This window comes from Anomaloglossus baeobatrachus, chromosome 3 (genome assembly GCF_048569485.1).
Source record: "Anomaloglossus baeobatrachus isolate aAnoBae1 chromosome 3, aAnoBae1.hap1, whole genome shotgun sequence".
NCBI classification, from domain to species: Eukaryota; Metazoa; Chordata; class Amphibia; order Anura; family Aromobatidae; genus Anomaloglossus; species Anomaloglossus baeobatrachus.
The window spans coordinates 40,116,452-40,136,481 of NC_134355.1; the positions used below are offsets into that span (position 1 = coordinate 40,116,452).

The 20,030-nt window shown below is 49.2% G+C and overlaps 1 protein-coding gene across 1 annotated transcript in view; it reads right to left on the reverse strand.

Annotated features, from left to right (window-relative positions):
- Nucleotides 1–206: 206 nt before the first annotated feature.
- SMYD2 (SET and MYND domain containing 2) overlaps nt 207–20,030 on the reverse strand; it is an 81,813-nt gene continuing 61,989 nt past the window's right edge. The window contains exons 11-12 of the mRNA XM_075339141.1: nt 18,986–19,094; nt 207–1,045 (exon numbers count right to left, since the gene is read on the reverse strand). Coding sequence (XP_075195256.1) covers nt 968–1,045; nt 18,986–19,094 — 187 coding nt within the window. The 3' untranslated portion in view covers nt 207–967. The remainder of the gene's footprint in view (nt 1,046–18,985; nt 19,095–20,030) is intronic.

Sequence of the window (20,030 nt, forward strand, 5' to 3'; positions counted from 1 at the left end):
CCCATTGTGCATCAAAGTGGACCTTTCACCACCTGTGAAAATAAAAAAAAATTATTATATATATATATATATATATATATATATATATATATATATATATATATATATATATATATATATATATATATATATATATATAAATCAGAATATGTTTTAATAAAAAATGCAAAATATAAAAAAAATAAAAAAAAACACACCACACAATACATTGTAATTTTTTTTTTTTTTATTACTTTGCAGTGTGAAACAGCAATTTCGTAATAAAACTCACAGGCAAACTTTGGTTTCAGGCAACTGCTTGCAGGAAAAAAAAAAGATGAAAACAAAAACAGCTTTTTTCATTTCTAAAAAGAATTTAGCCAAAATATTTTTTTTTTTTATCCAAAGCATAAAACAAATGGCAATATTATGAAATACAGTATATGATGCAGAAGTGAAATCTAGGTGTATTACAGGGCCGCCATCCTCAAATGAACAGATCGGATTCTGTGCAGGACGTCAATCGGTCAGAAATCAATACCTCACCTTTTATTTTATATTTTTTTTTTTAGAAATTGGTGAATTGAGTTAATTTCAAAATTTCATTAAAAGTAAAAAAGTCAAAAACTGTTATTCCTGCAAATTGAATTTTTTTTTGCTACATAAGCATTAGACATGTAGCCCTTTATCATGCTACAATCCTTGCAGAGGCTACACTTTACCATAGGATGAGTGTTCCGAGACTGCCCCCTAATGGAATTTGGAGGCATGAACAAGCATCGTTCAATTTTAGTTAAGAAGCCCCTGAGTGCTACGGGTGATCGGTCGCCAAACATCTTACATGCCAAGACAGGACAGACAATAAATAGATTTCAGGTGTTTCAGCTCCAACACACGGGGTAAAGCAGCACTTTGCTTAGCAGGTCCATCCAGACGTACACGTGTGCATTCCGACAAACATTTAGGGAGAAGTGCGTTGCATAGATCTTCATTGTTCCAGCTCCTTTTTCACTTCTGCTATGTAATGATGATCAGCACCGTGAGCAATCTCCATTATAGCAATGGCCTGGAAAGAAAAGTAAAAAGTTTTTGTTTTTATATTTTTAGGGGGATCCGATCACCAGATTTGGCCCCTATAAGTTGCGGCCAAAACCAGTGATCCCTTATATACCGCATTCCAGAATGCTGTATATAGGGGCCCAGGCCACTGTATAGAACATAAAAATCACTTATACTCACCTAGTGGGCGGTCCGGTCCGATGGGTGTTGCTGCTCTCCGGTCCGGCGCTTTCTCTCTGCTGCGGTCACCATCCTGCTTCTACCCAGCCCAGTGTGGATGACGCATCCTACGTCATCCACACTCCAGTCTTGCGCAGGCGCACGTTGAACTGTTCTGTTGAGGGTGTAAATCAATGTATTCTAATGCACAGGTGCGAGAAAAGGTTAAAAGATCGCTCTCGCATGCGCCCTACAATACTTTGATCTGCCCCCAATAGAACAGATCAAAGTGCCTTTCTGCAGGACCGCAATGCCAGCCAGTGTGGATAAAGTAGGACATGGGTCTGCGAAGGAGGATGGCCATTGTAGCAGAGACAGGGCCGCCACTAGGAATTTCAGGGCCCCATACCGGCAAAATTTTCGGGCCCCCTTGGGACTCCACGCAGGCTCCACCCCAGCTCCGCCTACACACCCAAAAACAACCTAGTTTCACTGCCCCTCTTGGTAAAACGTGAAAATATATAATATATTATATAAAAATAAATAAAAATGTCCCCCTCCTGAAATATATGTCCCTTTCTTTGTAGATATGTCCCCGTTTAGGTATATATCCAATCCTGGGCCCCTCCTGCTATATACATCCCCCTCCTGGGCACATTTTGGTATATACAGTGCCTTGCAAAAGTATTTGTCCCCCTTGATTTTTTTCAACCTTTTCCCACATTTCAGGCTTCAAACAAAGATAAAAATGTTAATGTTCTGGTGAAGAATCGACAACAAGTGGACACAATTGTGAAGTTGAATGAAATTTATTTTAAACTTTTTATAAAAAAATAACTGAAAAGTGGGGCGTGCAATATTATTCATCCCCTGTAAGTTAATACTTTGTAGCACCACCTTTTGCTGTGATTACAGCTGCAGTCGCTTGAGGTGTGTGTCTATCAGTTTTGCACATGGAGATACTGAAATTCTTGCCCATTCTTCCTTTGTAAACAGCTGGAGCTGAGTGAGGTTCCACACATTCTCAATTGGATTCAGGTCTGGACTGTGACTTGGCCATTCTATTACCTGGATACGTTTATTTGTGAACCATTCCATTGTAGATTTTGCTTTATGTTTTGGATCATTGTTTGTTGGGAGACAAATCACCGTCCCAGTCTCTGGTCTTTTGCAGACTCCAACAGGTTTTCTTCAAGAATAGTCATGTATTTGGCTCCATCCATCTTCCCATCAATTTTAACCATCTTCCCTGTCCCTTCTGAAGAGAAGCAGGCCCAAACCATAATGCTGCCACCACCATGTTTGACAGTGGGGATGGTGTGTTCAGGGTGATGAGCTGTGTTACTTTTACACCAAATATCGTTTGGCATTGTGCCCAAAAAGTTTCATTTTGGTTTCATCTGACCAGAGCACCTTCTCCCACATGTTTGGTGTCTCCCAGGTGGCTTGTGGCAAACTTTAAACAAAACTTTTTATGGATATCTTTGAGAAATGGCTTTCTTCTTGCCACTCTTCCATAAAGGTCAGATTTGTGCAGTGTACGACTGATTGTTGTCCTATGGACAGACTGTCCCATCTCAGCTGTAGATCTCTGCAGTTCATCCAGAGGGATCATGGGCCTCTTGGCTGCATCTCTGATCAGTCTTCTCCTTGTTTGAGATGAAAGTTTGGATGGACGGCCGGGTCTTGGTAGATTTGCAGTGGTCTGATACTCCTTCCATTTCAATATAATCGCTTGCACAGTGCTTCTTGGGATGTTTAAAGTTGTGGAAATCTTTTTGTTACCAAATCAGTCTTTAAACTTCTCCACAACAGTATCATGGACCTGCCTGTTGTGTTCCTTGGTCTTCATGATGCTCTCTGTGCTTTACACAGAACACTGAGACCATCACAGATCAGTGCATTTATACGGAGACTTGATTACACACAGGTGGCTTATATCTATCATCATCAGTCATTTAGGACAACACTGGATCATTCAGAGATCCTCAATGAACTTCTGGAGTGAGTTTGCTGCACTGAAAGTAAAAGGGGATGAATAATATTGCACGCCCCAATTTTCAGTTATTTTATAGAAAAAATTAAATTAAGCAATAAATATCGTTCACCTTCACAATTGTGCCCCACTTGTTGATTCTTCACCATAAAATGTAATTTTTTTTATCGTTATGTTTGAAACCTGAAATGTGGAAAAAGGTTGAAAAATTCAAGGGGGCTGAATACTTTCACAAGGCACTGTATATACATCACAGGAGGGACTGGGGGCATATACACATCACAGGAGAGGCTGGGGGCATATACACATCACAGAAGGGAGTGGGGGCATATACACATCACAGGAGGGCTGGGGCTCGGACAGTACTGGCGGTGTCACGGACAACACTAGAGGGGCATAAACAGGACTGAGGGAGAACAGACAGCACTGGAGGCCGGGAGCCTCACAGCAGAGAGGCCGGGAGGCTCACAGCAGAGAGGCCGGGAGGCTCACAGCAGAGAGGCCGGGAGGCTCACAGCAGAGAGGCCGGGAGGCTCACAGCAGAGAGGCCAGGAGGCTCACAGCAGAGAGGCCGGGAGGCTCACAGGTTCCCCACCCCTGATCTAGCTGAAACAAGCAAGACAGGGGCTGGGGTCGGCGGGCGGCTACGGGCAGAGATCAGCGCCCCCTTCAGTAGAGATCAGCGCGGGCCCCGGGCACAGATCAGCATTCCCCCCCCTCCCCCCGCTTCCCCCCAGGCAGAGATCAGCGTCCCCCTACCCCCCCTGACAGAAATCAGCGCGGGCCCCAGGCAGAGATCAGTGTGGGCCCCGGGCAGAGATCAGCGTCCAGTCCCCCCCCCTAACAGATCAGCGCGGGCCCCAGGCAGAGATCAGCAAATCTTCAGCCTTCAACTCACAGCGCTTACCTGTCCCGCTGGCTGCCACGTCCTCGCCACCTCAGCCGCTGTTGCAGGAGTGTAATGAGGTCTCAGAGTGATTACCTCACCTCCTGCTGCACGGCTTAGCGATGACGCGCCCTGCTGTGCTCCAATCACCCTGCCTCCACTACAGCACATGGCTAATTTGCATGCTCCGCCCCTTCGCATGCAAATTAGTCATGTCTGGTAGTGAAGAGACAACGTGGAGTGAAAAGAAAAGGATGATCCGGCACAAAATTTCCTTTGGTAAAAACATCCAAAATTTATTGAAACATCATTAAAAATAGCGTGAAGACCAAGTATCCACTCAGATGGAAAGCATGGAGGTCATGATAACTTACGCGTTTCGGACAGTTATAAAAGCAAAAAAAGTCCTTAATCATAAGTGTCTCATGAACACTGCAGAGCTACTGAAATAGACTAATCTGATGAATGAGTAGGAGGGAGGAGTGGAAATATGCTAATTACATGCAAACATCAGGTGGAAGTCAAAAAAAAAAAAAAACAGGAAGGGGAAAAAGGTAGATATAAATAAAAATAGGAGTAAATATAAGTATAAATATAGAAATGAAATGAAAATAAATATAAAGAAATATATATAAATAAGAATAAAAGTAGATGTAAAAATAACAAAGAATTTGGTATTAATTGATCTGGTGGGCATTAATGTTCCAAAAATGTAAAATTTATATGTCCAATGTGTCAAAGTTGTATTAAATCATTTTGCATAATCTAGAATGGAGGATATAAATATAATCCACCACCATACGGGGATCCACATTAATTATATGTGTGTAAATGAATCTCCCCTTGGTTCAAACGAGGGGAGGGAAAAATAGGTAGGAAAATACATAAGGAAACAAGTGCAGGACACATTATACATGGGCTCAGAGCTCTGACAGGACGAACAACAAGTGCAGGACATATACCTGAGCCCTGAGCTCTGACAGGAGGAACTACAAGTGCAGGACACATTATACCCGGGCCCTGAACTCTGACAGGAGGAACAACAAGAGCAGGACAAAATATACCCGGGCCCTGAGCTCTGACAGGAGGAACTACAGGAACAGGACACATTATACACGGGCCCTGAACTCTGACAGGAGGAACTACAAGTGCAGAACATATTAAACCCGGGCACCGAGCTCTAACAGAAGGAACTACAAGTGCAGGACACATATACACAGGTATTGAGCTCTGACAGAAGGAATTACAAGTGTAGGACACATTATACCCGGGCCCTGAGCTCTGACAGGAGGAACAACAAGTGCAGGACATATTGTACCCAGGCCCTGAGCTCTGACAGGAGGAACTACTAGAGCAGGACACATTATACACAGGTCCTGAACTGTGACAGGAGGAACAACAAGTGTAGAACACATTATACCTGGGCCCTGAACTCTGACAGGAGGAACTACAAGTGCAAGACACATTATACACAGCCCTGAGCTCTGACAGGAGGAACTATAAGTACAGGACACATATACACGGGCCCTGAGCTCTGACAGGAGAAATTACAAGTGCGGGATACATTATACCCGGGCCCTGAGCTCTGACAGGAGGAACTACAAGTGCAAAACACATTATACCCGGGCCCAGAGCTCTGACAAGAGGAACTACAAGAGCAGAAAACGTTATACACAGGTCCTGAGCTGTGACAGGAGGAACTACAAGAGCAAAGCACATTATACCCGGGCCCTGAGCTCTGACAGGAGGAACTACCAGTGCAGGACACATTATACACAGGTCCTGAGCTGTGACAGGAGGAACTACAGGTGCAGGAAACAAAAAATCCCCATAATTATAATACCCCACTAACTCAGGATCATGGGTGCACAGGCGTATCTGTCTGCTAAAAAATAAACCTCAGGTCGGAGCGATAATTAAATCCGTTAGGGTATCTGGAATTTAATTTAAGAATCCACTTGGCCTCCGCCAGTAGTAAGGCTTTAAACCAATCACCTCCACGTGGAGGTCTAGGAATATGTTCAATGCCCGTAATCCTAAGTGTAGAAAAATCTCCTGCATGGTTCTCGATGTAGTGTCTAGTCAATCCTGATAGGGAACGCTTTCTGACAAGTGTAGCATAGCTCAAAGAAGCTTTATCCTGGGCAGCCATTGGAATACGTAAGTGTTCCGAAATCCTCGTCCTTAGGGTACGTGAGGTACAACCCACATAATTCTTACAACATAAAGTACATGTTGCTACATAAATAATGTGTTTTTTTTTTTTTTGACTTCCACCTGATGTTTGCATGTAATTAGCATATTTCCACTCCTCCCTCCTACTCATTCATCAGATTAGTCTATTTCAGTAGCTCTGCAGTGTTCATGAGACACTTATGATTAAGGACTTTTTTGCTTTTATAACTGTCCAAAACGCGTAAGTTATCATGACCTCCATGCTTTCCATCTGAGTGGATACTTGGTCTTCACGCTATTTTTAATGATGTTTCAATAAATTTTGGATGTTTTTACCAAAGGAAATTTTGTGCCGGATCATCCTTTTCTTTTCACTCCACGTTGCCTGTTACCGGTTGGGATAAACCGAAGAATCCTAGGCACCCGCTAGGCTGAACAGTCTGGGCAGCAGGTGAGCTGAAGTTTTCTTCCTATTTACTTCTCCATTTGAACTGGTAGTGAAGAGACACTGCGGGGCCCCTCTGCTGCTGCTGTGACTGGGGCCTGGTGAAGAGACGGGGCCCGTCCTGCCTGAGGCTAAAGATAAGTATTTACCTCGGGCCTTGGCCCACTCTCTTCACAGGACCCCCTACACCAGGCACAGTAGTAATGCCCTGATGGCAGCCCTGAGCAGAGAGGAGGCACCGGACCAGAGAGCAGCGACACCCTTCAGACCAGACCACCCCCTAAGTGTGTATAATAAAAGTTTATGTTATAGAGAGCAGCCTGGGCTCTTATATACAGTATTCTAGAATGCTGTATATAAGGGATCACTGGAGGTGGCTGCAGCTAATAGGGACAAATCCGGTGACCGGTTCCATTTAAATTGTAGTTTATATGGATAATTAGCCCCAGTTTTGGTTGTCTGTCCACTATTAAAACAAAAAAAACCCAAACAAACAAAACATACTGACCAGGCGAGGTTTAATGGTGCAAATTTGGTAAATTTTGGGCGGTGTCATAGATGGTAAGAACTTTCACCATATACTTTTGACCAATGCTACTTTTGTCTGTAAGGCCACATGCACACATCGTGTATCCAAAATACGCAACATGCGCACATAGCCTTACAGATACTGAGGTAAAAAAATCCAAAATCCAAAAATACATGTGTGCAGATGGCCCTACAAATACTGAGGTAAAAAAAAAAAAAAAAAGGCACCAACATATGCAACGTGTGCACATGGCCTTACAGTTCCCGCAAAGTGGATGGGATTTATAGAAATCTCATGTCCACCGGGCTTTTTGTGCGTAATCGGACCTGCAGTGCAGTGTGAATTTCTCTTGCGGGTAAGCCGAGTATTATGTGCAGATTGTCCCCATAGACTTGCATTAAATGAGGAAAATCTGCAGGTAAAAAACACGCACATGCATTTTCAGTGCATCGGAGGTGAAAATGCAACAAAAGAAGGGAATTTTGTTTACTTACCGTAAATTCCTTTTCTTCTAGCTCTAATTGGGAGACCCAGACAATTGGGTGTATAGGCTATGCCTCCGGAGGCCGCACAAAGTATTACACTAAAAGTGTAAAGCCCCTCCCCTTCTGCCTATACACCCCCCGTGCTCCCACGGGCTCCTCAGTTTTGGTGCAAAAGCAAGAAGGAGGAAAAAGAATTATAAACTGGTTTAAAGTAACTTCAATCCGAAGGAATATCGGAGAACTGAAACCATTCAACATGAACAACATGTGTACAGAAAAAAACAGGGGCGGGTGCTGGGTCTCCCAATTAGAGCTAGAAGAAAAGGAATTTACGGTAAGTAAACAAAATTCCCTTCTTCTTTGTCGCTCTATTGGGAGACCCAGACAATTGGGACGTCCAAAAGCAGTCCCTGGGTGGGTAAAATAATACCTCATAAGAGAGCCGTAAAACGGCCCTTTCCTACAGGTGGGCAACCGCCGCCTGAAGGACTCGTCTACCTAGGCTGGCATCCGCCGAAGCATAGGTATGCACCTGATAGTGTTTCGTGAAAGTGTGCAGGCTCGACCAGGTAGCCGCCTGCCACACCTGCTGAGCCGCAGCCTGGTGCCTCAACGCCCAGGACGCGCCCACGGCTCTGGTAGAATGGGCCTTCAGCCCTGAGGGAACCGGAAGCCCAGCCGAACGGTAAGCTTCGATAATTGGCTCCTTGATCCACCGAGCCAGGGTTGATTTGGAAACCTGTGACCCTTTACGCTGGCCAGCGACAAGGACAAAGAGTGCATCCGAGCGGCGCAGGGGCGCCGTACGAGAAATGTAGAGTCTGAGTGCTCTCACCAAATCTAACAAGTGCAAATCCTTTTCACATTGGTGAACTGGATGAGGATAAAAAGAAGGCAAGGAGATATCCTGATTGAGATGAAAGGAGGATACCACCTTAGGGAGAAAATCCGGAACCGGACGTAGAACCACCTTGTCCTGGTGAAACACCAGGAAAGGGGCTTTGCACGACAATGCTGCTAGCTCAGTCACTCTCCGAAGAGAAGTGACTGCTACTAGAAAAAACCACTTTCTGCGAAAGTTGTGAGAGGGAAATATCTCTCATTGGCTCGAATGGTGGTTTCTGAAGAACCATCAGAACCCTGTTTAGATCCCAGGGTTCTAACGGCCGCTTGTAAGGTGGAACGATGTGACAAACCCCCTGCAGGAACGTGCGTACCTGTGGAAGCCTGGCTAGGCGCTTCTGGAAAAACACAGAGAGCGCAGAGACTTGTCCCTTAAGGGAGCCGAGCGACAAACCCTTTTCCAGTCCAGATTGAAAGAAGGACAGAAAAGTGGGCAAGGCAAAAGGCCAGGGAGAAAAAGAGAATTTTGTTTACTTACCGTAAATTCTTTTTCTTATAGTTCCGTCATGGGAGACCCAGACCATGGGTGTATAGCTACTGCCCCCGGAGGACACACAAAGTTACTACACAAAACGTGTAGCTCCTCCCTCCTAGCATATACACCCCCTGCTAGCCAGTTCTAGCCAGTTTAGTGCAAAAGCTGAAGGAGGACATCCACCCACAAGAAGAGAGAGTAAAATCCGGAAGAGCCGGAACCTCTGTCTACAACAATAACAGCCGGTGAAGACACACGGAACAAGAAACCTGCCAACAGGCAATAGGGAGGGTGCTGGGTCTCCCATGACGGAACTATAAGAAAAAGAATTTACGGTAAGTAAACAAAATTCTCTTTTTCTTTATCGTTCCTATGGGAGACCCAGACCATGGGACGTTCAAAAGCAGTCCATGGGTGGGAATAAACAGACAACTGAGAAGCAGGCAAACCTAACTTCACAAATGGGCGACAGACGCCGGAAAGATGCGTCTGCCCAAGCCCGCGTCTGCCAAAGCATGAGCATGCCTTGGGTAGTGCTTCGAAAAAGTATGCAGACTATTCGAGCTGCAGTCTGACAGACCTACTGAGCCGTAACCTGGTGCCTGAAAGCCCAAAAAGGCGCCGACAGGTCTGATCAAATGTGCTCTGATCCCCGGCGGGGAAGGCACTTGAGTACACTTGTAGGTCTCCGAAATGGCCGACCTAAGCCAACGAACCAGGGTCGGCTTAGATGCCGAGAGACCGCTACGCTGACTAGCAGTCAGCACCAGAGAGAGGTGCACCGCCTAATAACGGCGGTGCGAGACACATAGATCCGGAGCGCCCGCACCAGATCCAGGATATGCAACGCTTCCTCAAGCGATGAACAGGAGCCGGACAAAAGGAAGGCAGGAAAATTGCCCCGGATAAGGTGGAAGCAGTAACCACCTTAGGGAAAAAAGTCCGGAGTCGGACGGAGACCACCTTGTCTTGATGCAAAGACCAAAAAAAGGGGGTGACTCCGAGAGAGTGCAGCCAGAACTCTCTGGCGGGAAAATATAGCCACTAGAAAGACTACTTTCTGTGAAAGATGAAACAAAGAAACCTCCCCAAGAGGCGCAAAGGGAGGTTTCCGGGAACCGGGAGGACCGGATTAAGGTCCCAGGGCTCCATAGGCCGCCGGAAAGGCGGAATGATGTGAGATGCGCCCTTAAAGGAGCGCACCGGAGCCAGCCGGACGATACGCCGCTGGCACATACTGACAGAGCCGAGACCTGTCCCTTAATGAGGGATAGTCCTAGCTGTAGACCGGACTGTGGAAGGGACAGGAGGGTCGGCAAGGCCAAAAAGGTCAAAGGACACTTTGGAGCTCGAGTCATAGCGGAGATGACTTCAGGAAGGATACCAGAAGTCGCCAAGATCCGGGACTCAAGAGCTACGCCGTCAATCTGAGAATCCAGAATTCTGACGGAAAAAACGGACCTTTTGAGAAAAGGTCTGGACGGTCCGGAAGATGCCATGGCAACCCAACGGACAGAAGGAGCAGGTCAGAGTACCAAGCCTGCCTGGGTCAGTCTGGAGTATGAGAATGACCCGACGGCCCTCTTTACTGATCTTGCGCAGGACTCTGGACAAGAGGTAGAGGGTAAAATACGTAAAGAGACGAAGCTGGGGTCAAAATGAACCAGTGTGTCTACCGCAAAACCTGAGGATTGTGGACCACGGTTGGACAGCTGAAATAGTCTGCCTCACAGTTTTCACATCTAGGATGTGGGCTGCGGATACGGTGGACTAGGAGTCCCTTGTCCACTGAAGAATGTTGAGCCGCCAAGATTGCCAGGCGGCTGAGTGTCCCGCCCTGGAAGCTGATGTAGGAAAAACGCTGTCACGTTGTCCGACTGGACTCGAATGTGCCTAGCCGCCAACAGATGGTGAAGGCTTAGAGAGCTAGAATACAGCTCTGATTTCCAGCACATTGATCCAGAGGGCTGATTCGGACAGCGTCCAAGCGCCCTGCGCTCCACGGTGGAGATATACTGCTCCCAAGGCGGATAGACTAGCATCCTGGTGAGGCTCACCCGGGACGGGGCCAGGAAGGAGCGCTCCTGAGACAGAGTGGCCGAAGCCACCACTGAAACGAGCCTCTGGTCAGTGGCGAAGCCACCACCCCGTGGGAGGAGGGAGTTCGCTTGTACAGCGGAAAACATCCAATCTCAGAGGACGCAGGAGAAACTGGGCAAGGAATCGCTTCCATTGATGCCACCGTCTGACCAGCACCTGTATATGGTGTCTGATAGAACGACGCCGACCGCCAGCGGAGGGACTACTGATCGACTAAGAGCAGCTTCACAAGTGCCGATAGAGACTCGAATTGCGTCCCTGAGAACCTCTGGTTCGAAGTCAGAGTGGACTTGGGCAGAAAGACAAGCCACCCGAATAGGTTAGAGTGGCGAGAGTGCGCGAAGCACTCTGCTAAGAGTCAGCACTGGATGAAGCCCCGACAAGAAGGCCGTCCAGGGCAAAAGATCACTGCCAATCCCTAGGGGTGCAGGACCCTAATCACAGCTGCCCCAATGAGAATACTCGAGGGGCCGTGGCTAACCCCAAGGGAAGAGCCACGAATTGGACCACTCCGATTGTCAAAACGTAGTCAACGCTGGTGTGAAACTGCGATTGACCCCTGCAGATAGGCATCTCTGATGCCGATGGCTGCTAGGGAATCTCCTTGGGTTCTTGATTGATCCGGTGAAAAACACACGGAACAAGACCGAGACTCCATGTGAAAACGCCACACCTGACTATGCTTGAAAAGCTAAAGATCCAGGTCGGAAGGCACCGCCCTCTTCGGGGACTAGGAATAGATTTAAGCAAAAATCTCAGAACCGTTCCCAGTCGGGAACCGGTACAATTACTCCATTGGTCTGCAAGAAATGCCACGGCCTGTGAGAAGGCGGCGGCCTTGGAGCCGGGGGAGTTGACAGAAAAAATCTGTTTGGCGGGTGGACAGAATTCCATCCTGTAGCCATGGGAGATATAATCCCGCCCCCACTGAACGGAGACGTGTTAGAACCATACGTCGCCAAGTGGAGAGAGCCTGCCACCGACCAAGGAGGTTGTTGGCGTGGCTAGATAGCTCGGAGGAAGCTGGCTCAGTGGCAGCATCTCCTGCGGTCTTCTGAAGACGCAGCTTCGAGCCATTTGGTGCTATGAACCTAGGCCGAGCTAGAGGACGATCAGATGGAGGAACGGAAACCACCGAAACCTCAACTGATTCCTGCCCTGGACAGGTTCCCTGGTTTAGGATTGTGGCGAGGAAGCACACTCCCCGCCAAGAGCTTCCTTAATTTCACCCAGCTTGGTTCCGGGGAAACTGGGCCCACCAAGGGGGAGCCCAGCCAGGAACCTCCATAGAGGCATCTGCCTTCCAATTTCGAAGCCACAGGAGCCTGCGGATAGCGAGGAAGGTAGCCCAGACCACCGCCGTGCGGCGTCTAGCATGGCAGACCTGGCAGAGGATGAAAAGACTGAAGTCTGGAGTTCAGGCAACCGTTTTGGGCATAGAGTCCCTGTGAGAGAATGCATCTCCTCCAGAGAAGCAGAGAAGTTACAAAAAACCGCACTGCTGTAAGCTGAGGAGAACAAGCTCCTGCCGTTCCCATACCGACTTGGCCCAAAGGACAACCGGGCGGACCGCAGAACCTTAAGTGAGGAGCCATCAGCCACTGACATAACGGTCCGGGCTGAGCCACCTGAAGTGAATGAGCCCACTTCTTGACCACCATGGGTGGACAGGGGAAACACAGTCCTCAGAAACACGCTTCATCTCAGAGCGGAGTGAGGTCCAGTACAAAATTAATGTACGGTAGAATCCTATAGAGGTGCCGTCAGCCACTGATACAACTAACCGGGCAGTCTAGACCGGAGTGGCTACCCTCTCTGAAGGGAGGGGGAGACAGGCAGCAGAACCCCGCTGTGGGGTCTGCAGGATAGGCTGTGGGCTTGGACGCAGCGGCCTGAAAACTGGAGTGGGTAAGTAACACACTCCTTGACCTGCTAAAGGTAAACTGTGCCTTTCTGCCAGCGGGGAATACTCCCCTGATCAGGCGGACACAAGAATAATGGACGCAAGCCAATCATTCGCATCTGCGTCACCTACGGACGGATCAATGTACATAAAGTAGCGTCCGTGTCCGCGGTAGAGACATCTTCCTCGTCCGGTGAATCAGCTCGTAATCGGAGCTGCGGGACGGGGAGGACAGGGGACCCTGCGTCTCCCTGTCAGGAGAACGGGGTCTGAGCCCAGAAGGAGAGTCCCATGTGAGCTTGGCCGAGCGAGCAGAAAACGCTCTGAGAGGGGAACTGCATGCTCAGCAGATGCCGGGACAGCCGACCCCTGGAAATAGGAATCCTATGGGGGTCAGCCACCAAAACCGGAGCAGCTGGAGGGACCATTAATGAGCCCCCATGCTGAGGGGCCACAGTGGTTAGCTCGGTATAGCCGTACGAGACTACCTGCAGTGGATAATCTTAGCTTTGAGACGCAGGGTCCAGTCCCTGTGGGGTGGGGGTCAGTGCTCCGTCCAGCAGGGTCCTGCACAAGGGCTGCGGATGGAGGCCGGTCTCCTGCAAGGCAGTGAGAACCGTGTTGGCTCCCACTTCAAATCAGAGCCCCTAAGGGATGTTGAAGGAGCGCGGCATGAAGGGCTCCTGCCCTGAAGTCAAACCTTACCAGCACTGCCGCCAGGGGAGTGTGAAGGGACATGCCGGGGGTCCAGTGGACCCGCTTTTCTTCCAAATCTTTGTAAAAAATGAAAAATCAAAAAGGGATGCATGTGTGTGTGTGGATCCTCCTGACACAAAGCAAGAAACTAGCTAGAACTGGCTAGCAGGGGGTGTATATGCTAGGAGGGAGGAGCTACACGTTTTGAGTGTAGTAACTTTGTGTGTCCTCCGGGGGCAGTAGCTATACACCCATGGTCTGGGTCTCCCATAGGAACGATAAAGAAAAAACCCTGAGCAGAGCACCACGACAGGAAAATTTTCCACGTCCTGTGGTAGATCTTGGCGGACGATGGTTTACTAGCCTGTCTCATAGTGGCAAAGACGTCTTGAGATAACCCTGAAGACGCTAGGGTCCAGGACTCAATGGCCACACAGTCAGGTTGAGGGCCGCAGAATTCAGATGGAAAAAACGGCCCTCGAGATAGCAAGTCTGTTTGGTCTGGTAGTGTCCACGGTCGGCCGACCGTGAGATGCCACAGATCCGGGTACCACGACCACCTTGGCCAGTCTGGAGCGACGAGGATGACGCGGCGGCAGTTGGTCCTGATCTTGCGTAACACTCTGGGCAACAGTGCCAGCGGAGGAAACACATAAGGGAGCTGAAACTGCGACCAATCCTGAACTAAGGCGTCTGCCGCCAGAGCTCTGGGATCTTGAGACCGTGCCATGAACATTGGTACCTTGTTGTTGTGCCGGGACGCCATGAGGTCGACGTCCGGCACCCCCCAGCAGCAACAGATCTCCTGAAACACGTCCGGGTGAAGGGACTATTCCCCTGCGTCCATGCCCTGGCAACTGAAATAATCTGCTTCCCAGTTTTCCACGCCTGGGATGTGAACTGCGGATATGGTGGATGCCGTGGCTTCCACCCACATCAAAATCCGCCGGACTTCTTGGAAGGCTTGCCGGCTGCGTGTGTCGCCTTGGTGGTTGAAGTATGCCACCGCTGTGGAATTGTCCGACTGAATTCGGATCTGCTTGCTCTCCAGCCACTGCTGGAACGCTTTCTGGGCAAGATACACTGCCCGTATGTCCAGAACGTTGATCTAAAGCGAGGACTCTTGCTGGGTCCACGTACCCTGAGCCCTGTGGTGGAGAAAAACCGCTCCCCACCCTGACAGACTCGCGTCTGTCGTGACTACTTCCCAGGATGGGGGTAGGAAGGATATCCCCTTCGATAATGAAGTGGGAAGAAGCCACCACCGAAGGGAAGCTTTGGTCGCCTGAGAGAGAGAGACGGTCCTGTCGAGGGACGTCGGCTTCCTGTCCCATTTGCGTAGGATGTCCCATTGAAGGGGACGCAGGTGAAACTGCGCGAAAGGGACTGCCTCCATTGCTGCCACCATCTTCCCCAGGAAGTGCATGAGGCGCCTCAAGGGGTGTGACTGGCCTTGAAGGAGAGATTGTACCCCTTTCTGTAGTGACTACTGCTTGATCAGCGGAAGCTTCACTATCGCTGAGAGGGTATGAAACTCCATGCCAAGATATGTCAGCGATTGGGCCGGTGTCAGATTTGACTTTGTAAAATTGATGATCCACCCGACACCCTGGAGAGTCTCCAGGGAAGCGTCGAAGCTGCGTTGGCATGCCTCTTGAGAGGGTGCCTTGATCAGTATCCAAGTACGGGATCACCGAGTGACCCTGAGAGTGGAGGACCGCTACTACAGTAGCCATAACCTTGGTAAAAACCCGTGGAGCTGTTGCCAGGCCGAACGGCCGTGCCACGAATTGCAGGTGTTCATTTCCTATGGCGAAGCGCAAGAAGCGCTGGTGCTCTGGAGCAATCGGTACGTGGAGATAAGCATCTTTGATATCGATCGACGCAAGGAAATCTCCTTGGGACATTGAGGCGATGACGGAGCGGGGGGATTCCATCCTGAACCGTCTGGTTTTTACATGTTTGTTGAGCAGTTCCAGGTCCAGGACCGGGCGGAAAGAGCCGTCCTCCTTTGGGACCACAAACAAGTTGGAGTAAAAACCGTGGCTCAGTTGCTGAAGAGGAACCGGGATCACCACTCCTTCTGCCTTCAGAGTGCGCAGCGCCTGCCGAAGAGCCTCGGCTCGCTAGTGAGGCGGGGATGACCTGAAGAATCGAGTCGGGGGACGAGAGGTGAACTCTATCTTGTAACCGTGAGACAGAATGTCTCTCACCCAGCGGTCTTTTATTTGTGGCAGCCAGGTGTCGCAAAAGCGGGAAAGCCTGCCACCGACCGAGGATGCTACTAGAGGAGGTCGAAAGTCATGAGGAAGCCGCTTTGTTAGCGGCGCCTCCGGTGGCCTTTTAAGGACGTGACTTAGACCGCCATGCATCAGAGTTCCTTTGTACTTTCTGAGACCTTTTGGACGAGGAGAATTGGAACCTGCCCGCGCCCTGAAAGGGCCGAAACCTCGACTGCCCTCTCCTCCGTTGGGGTATGTCCTGTTTGGACTGGGGTAAGGATGTATCCTTTCCCTTGGATTGTTTGATGATTTCATCCAGACGCTCGCCAAACAGCCTGTCGCCAGAAATTGGCAAACTGGTTAAGCGCTTTTTTGGAAGCAGAATCTGCCTTCCATTCCCGTAGCCACAAGGCCCTGCGGAGTACCACCGAATTGGCGGCCGCGACCGCCGTACGGCTCGCAGAGTCCAGGACAGCAATAATAGCGTAAGACGCAATTGCCGAGGTCTGGGTGGTAATGGATGCCACTTGTGGAGCGGCCGTGCATGTGGCTGCTTCAATTTGTGCTTGACCTGCTGAGATAGCTTGTAGCGCCCATACAGCTGCGAATGCTGGGGCAAAAGAAGCTCCGATAGCTTCATAGATGGATTTCAACCAGAGCTCCATCTGCCTGTCAGTGGCATCCTTGAGCGAGGCCCCCTCGTCCACTGCAAGTATGGATCTAGCCGCCAGTCTGGAGATTGGAGGATCCACTTTGGGACACTGAGTCCAACCTTTAACCACGTCAGGGGGAAAAGGATAACGTGTATCCTTAAGGCGCTTAGAAAAAACGCTTATCTGGACAAGCATGATGATTCTGGACTGCCTCTCTGAAATCAGAGTGGTCTAGAAACATACTCGGTGTAAGAGAAGCTGACTCCTCCGCCGGAGGAGCTGAGGGAGAAATATCCAGCATTTGATCGATGGACGCAATAAGAACGTTCAGTATGGCGTCCCCGTCTGGAGTATTAAGATTGAGAGCGCCCTCAGGATCAGAATCCTGATCAGCTGTCTCCGCATTATCAACCAGAGATTCCCCCCGCTGAGACCCTGAACAATATGATGTCGAGGGAAATTCTAAGCGAGCCCGCTTAGTCGGTCTGGGGCTGGGGTCTAAGTCAGAACCCTCAGCCTGGGATGCATGAGATACCCCAGGAAGACATTGTTGGTCCAACTGAGGGGGTCAGGGAACAATGATTCAACAGAGTCCCTTTGCTGAGATACCGGCCTGGACTGCAAGGCTTCTAGTATCTTAGCCATAGTCTCAGAGAGTTTTGCAAACTCCGTCCCCGTCACTAGGACAGTGTCAACAGGTGGCTCCCCCTGGGCCCCTCTTAGCAGAGGCCCTGGCTGAAGAAGTGACACAGGGGCCGAACATTGCACACAATGAGGGTCAGTGGAACCTGCCGGTAGCGGGGTCTTACATGCGGCGCAGGCAGCATAATAAGCCTGTGTTTTGGCACCCCTGCCTTTTGTGGGCGCCATGCTATTGTTTTCCCTGAGTAACACACTAGGGTATATAGCCAGAATGAACTGTGCTCATACAGTGTAAAATATATACTAAAAACAGATAATGTATCAGTACACTACAGCACCATGAGGCTAGCACCAACAGGTGCTGCTTACCAGCCGCCTAAAGCGGTTATGAGGCCACCAGAGACCGTGTCTGGGTCTCTCAGGGTTTGTCCCTCTCTGCAGCGTCGTAGGAGCTGACAGGAAATGGCTGCGGCGTCCTGACGAGAGGAGGGAGCCGTGGGCGTAGCCGAGGTGCTCACACTGTGCACAGTGAGGGGGGTGGAGTATGGAAATCATACTCCAGCCCTCAGTGCTGCTCTTCCATGCAGCGTCCCGCCCTTCCCCTGCCTGTCAGGGCTGAGGGCGGGAGAAAGTGAAACTAGGCCGCAAGCCAAGCCGGGGACTCGAGTATAAGCGTGGCCGCCGTAAAAGCGCGGCCAACGCCGAAGTCCCCGGCGAACTACAAGTCCCAGCCGCGCCGCAGTTTCCCATGGCAGCGGCGGTTAGCGCGGTAGCCTCTACATATAAACACACTCAGCGACGCTGAGTGTGTAATGGCACAGTTTAACCCGGTCCCCCGGTGCACTAGCACACCCAGCAAAGCTGAGGTGTTGCCGTGCGCGGTCCCCACAGGGATACAGAGTACCTTCACGTAGCAGGGCCATGTCCCTGAACGGTACCCGGCTCCTATCCAGCAGGCTCCACAGGAGTTGTGGATGAAGCACGGTCTCAGTGCCTGGAGACCGATAGGATCCCACTTCACCCAGAGCCCTGAGGGGGATGGGGAAGGAAAGCAGCATGTGGGCTCCAGCCTCCGTACCCGCAATGGATACCTCAACCTTAACAACACCGCCGACAAGAGTGGGGTGAGAAGGGAGCATGCTGGGGGCCCTATATGGGCCCACTTTTCTTCCAACCGACACAGTCAGCAGCTGCTGCTGACTAATCTGTGGAGCTGTGCTGTGCGTGTCTGACCTCCTTCGCACAAAGCAAAAAACTGAGGAGCCCGTGGGAGCACGGGGGGTGTATAGGCAGAAGGGGAGGGGCTTAACACTTTTGAGTGTAATACTTTGTGCGGCCTCCGGAGGCATAGCCTATACACCCAATTGTCTGGGTCTCCCAATAGAGCGACAAAGAAATGTGTAGTCTGCACCTATAGTCAAATACTAGGACGTGACAAAAACAAAAGCAGCTTTAAATTAAAGCATGACAAACCAAAAGAGACAAAAACCTGCAAAAAAAAAACAAAAAAAAAAACATTAAAATAATGCACAAAAAAACGCAAGTAACTTAATTTATATAATGTAATAGAAATTCTGCAACATAAAAAAAAAAAAAAAAAATAATATATAAAAATATAACAAAACTTACCAAAATCTCAACATGGAAACATAGTTTAAGTACATGAAGCTGTAGTTACCTTTTTCAGGGCTTTTATCCCGGCAGATTTCTTTTCCAGGCCCATGTAGAGTCGTCCGAGCTTCAACCACATGGAGGCGACATTCAGGGAGTACGGAGGATAGTGCCTACTGGAAGACAAAACCACCACAACAGTGTGACCATCTTTTACTGAAGCGTCCCCGCAGGCATCCAGTGGTGCCCATAATACCCAAGATTGTCACTTTACATGAGGCAGGCAGAGGCGAATATACTTCTATACAGGCCAAGCAGATCTATACTCCATTTCAGAGGCATTGTGTGGCTCTTCCCAATACTCCAGCACACGGAGCACCATTTTCTAACACCTAACTTTTTTTTTTTCCCCTTAATGGAGCTGTTTGAGGTGTGGTGTGCGGTAGTTTTTACCAGTACCACTTTGTGGTATATGCAATATTTTAGATTTGCCTTTTATTTGTTGAATTAAAAAAAAATGGCAAAGTTGCAGTCTCTATTTCCTCTCATGACGTCTCAGAGGAGATCTCATTTATACGTATAACTACATGTGTGGTCAATATAAAGGACTGGCACATGACTTATTTCTTCCAAAGACAATACTAAGGACCAGGGGGCACTCACTGCGAGTGGAAGAAAGGCAATCCCGGCAGCTAAATAGGAAAGGGTTCTTTAGGCTGGAAACACATCTATGCGAGTAAAATCGGTCCGACTGGGCTGAAAAAAACTCGGCTGATTTTAGTTCACGTTAGGTCCGAGTGTAACGCAAGTGCGATGCTTTTTCTGAATAAATTAATGATTTTACTAGCGTGTGTAATGTGTGTGTAATGCGTATTTTTTACTATGTCATCTGCCATTCAGCCCCCCCAATTTTAATACCAGCCAGATAAAGCCATACGGCTGAAGGCTGGTATTCTCAGGATGGGGAGCCCCCCAGCCTAACAATATCAGTCAGCAGCCGCCCAGAGTTGCCGTATACATTAGATGGGACAGTTTTGGGACTGTACCCGGCTCTTCCCAATTTGCCCTGGTGCGTTGGCAAATCGGGCTAATTAGGATTTAGTGGCAGCTAT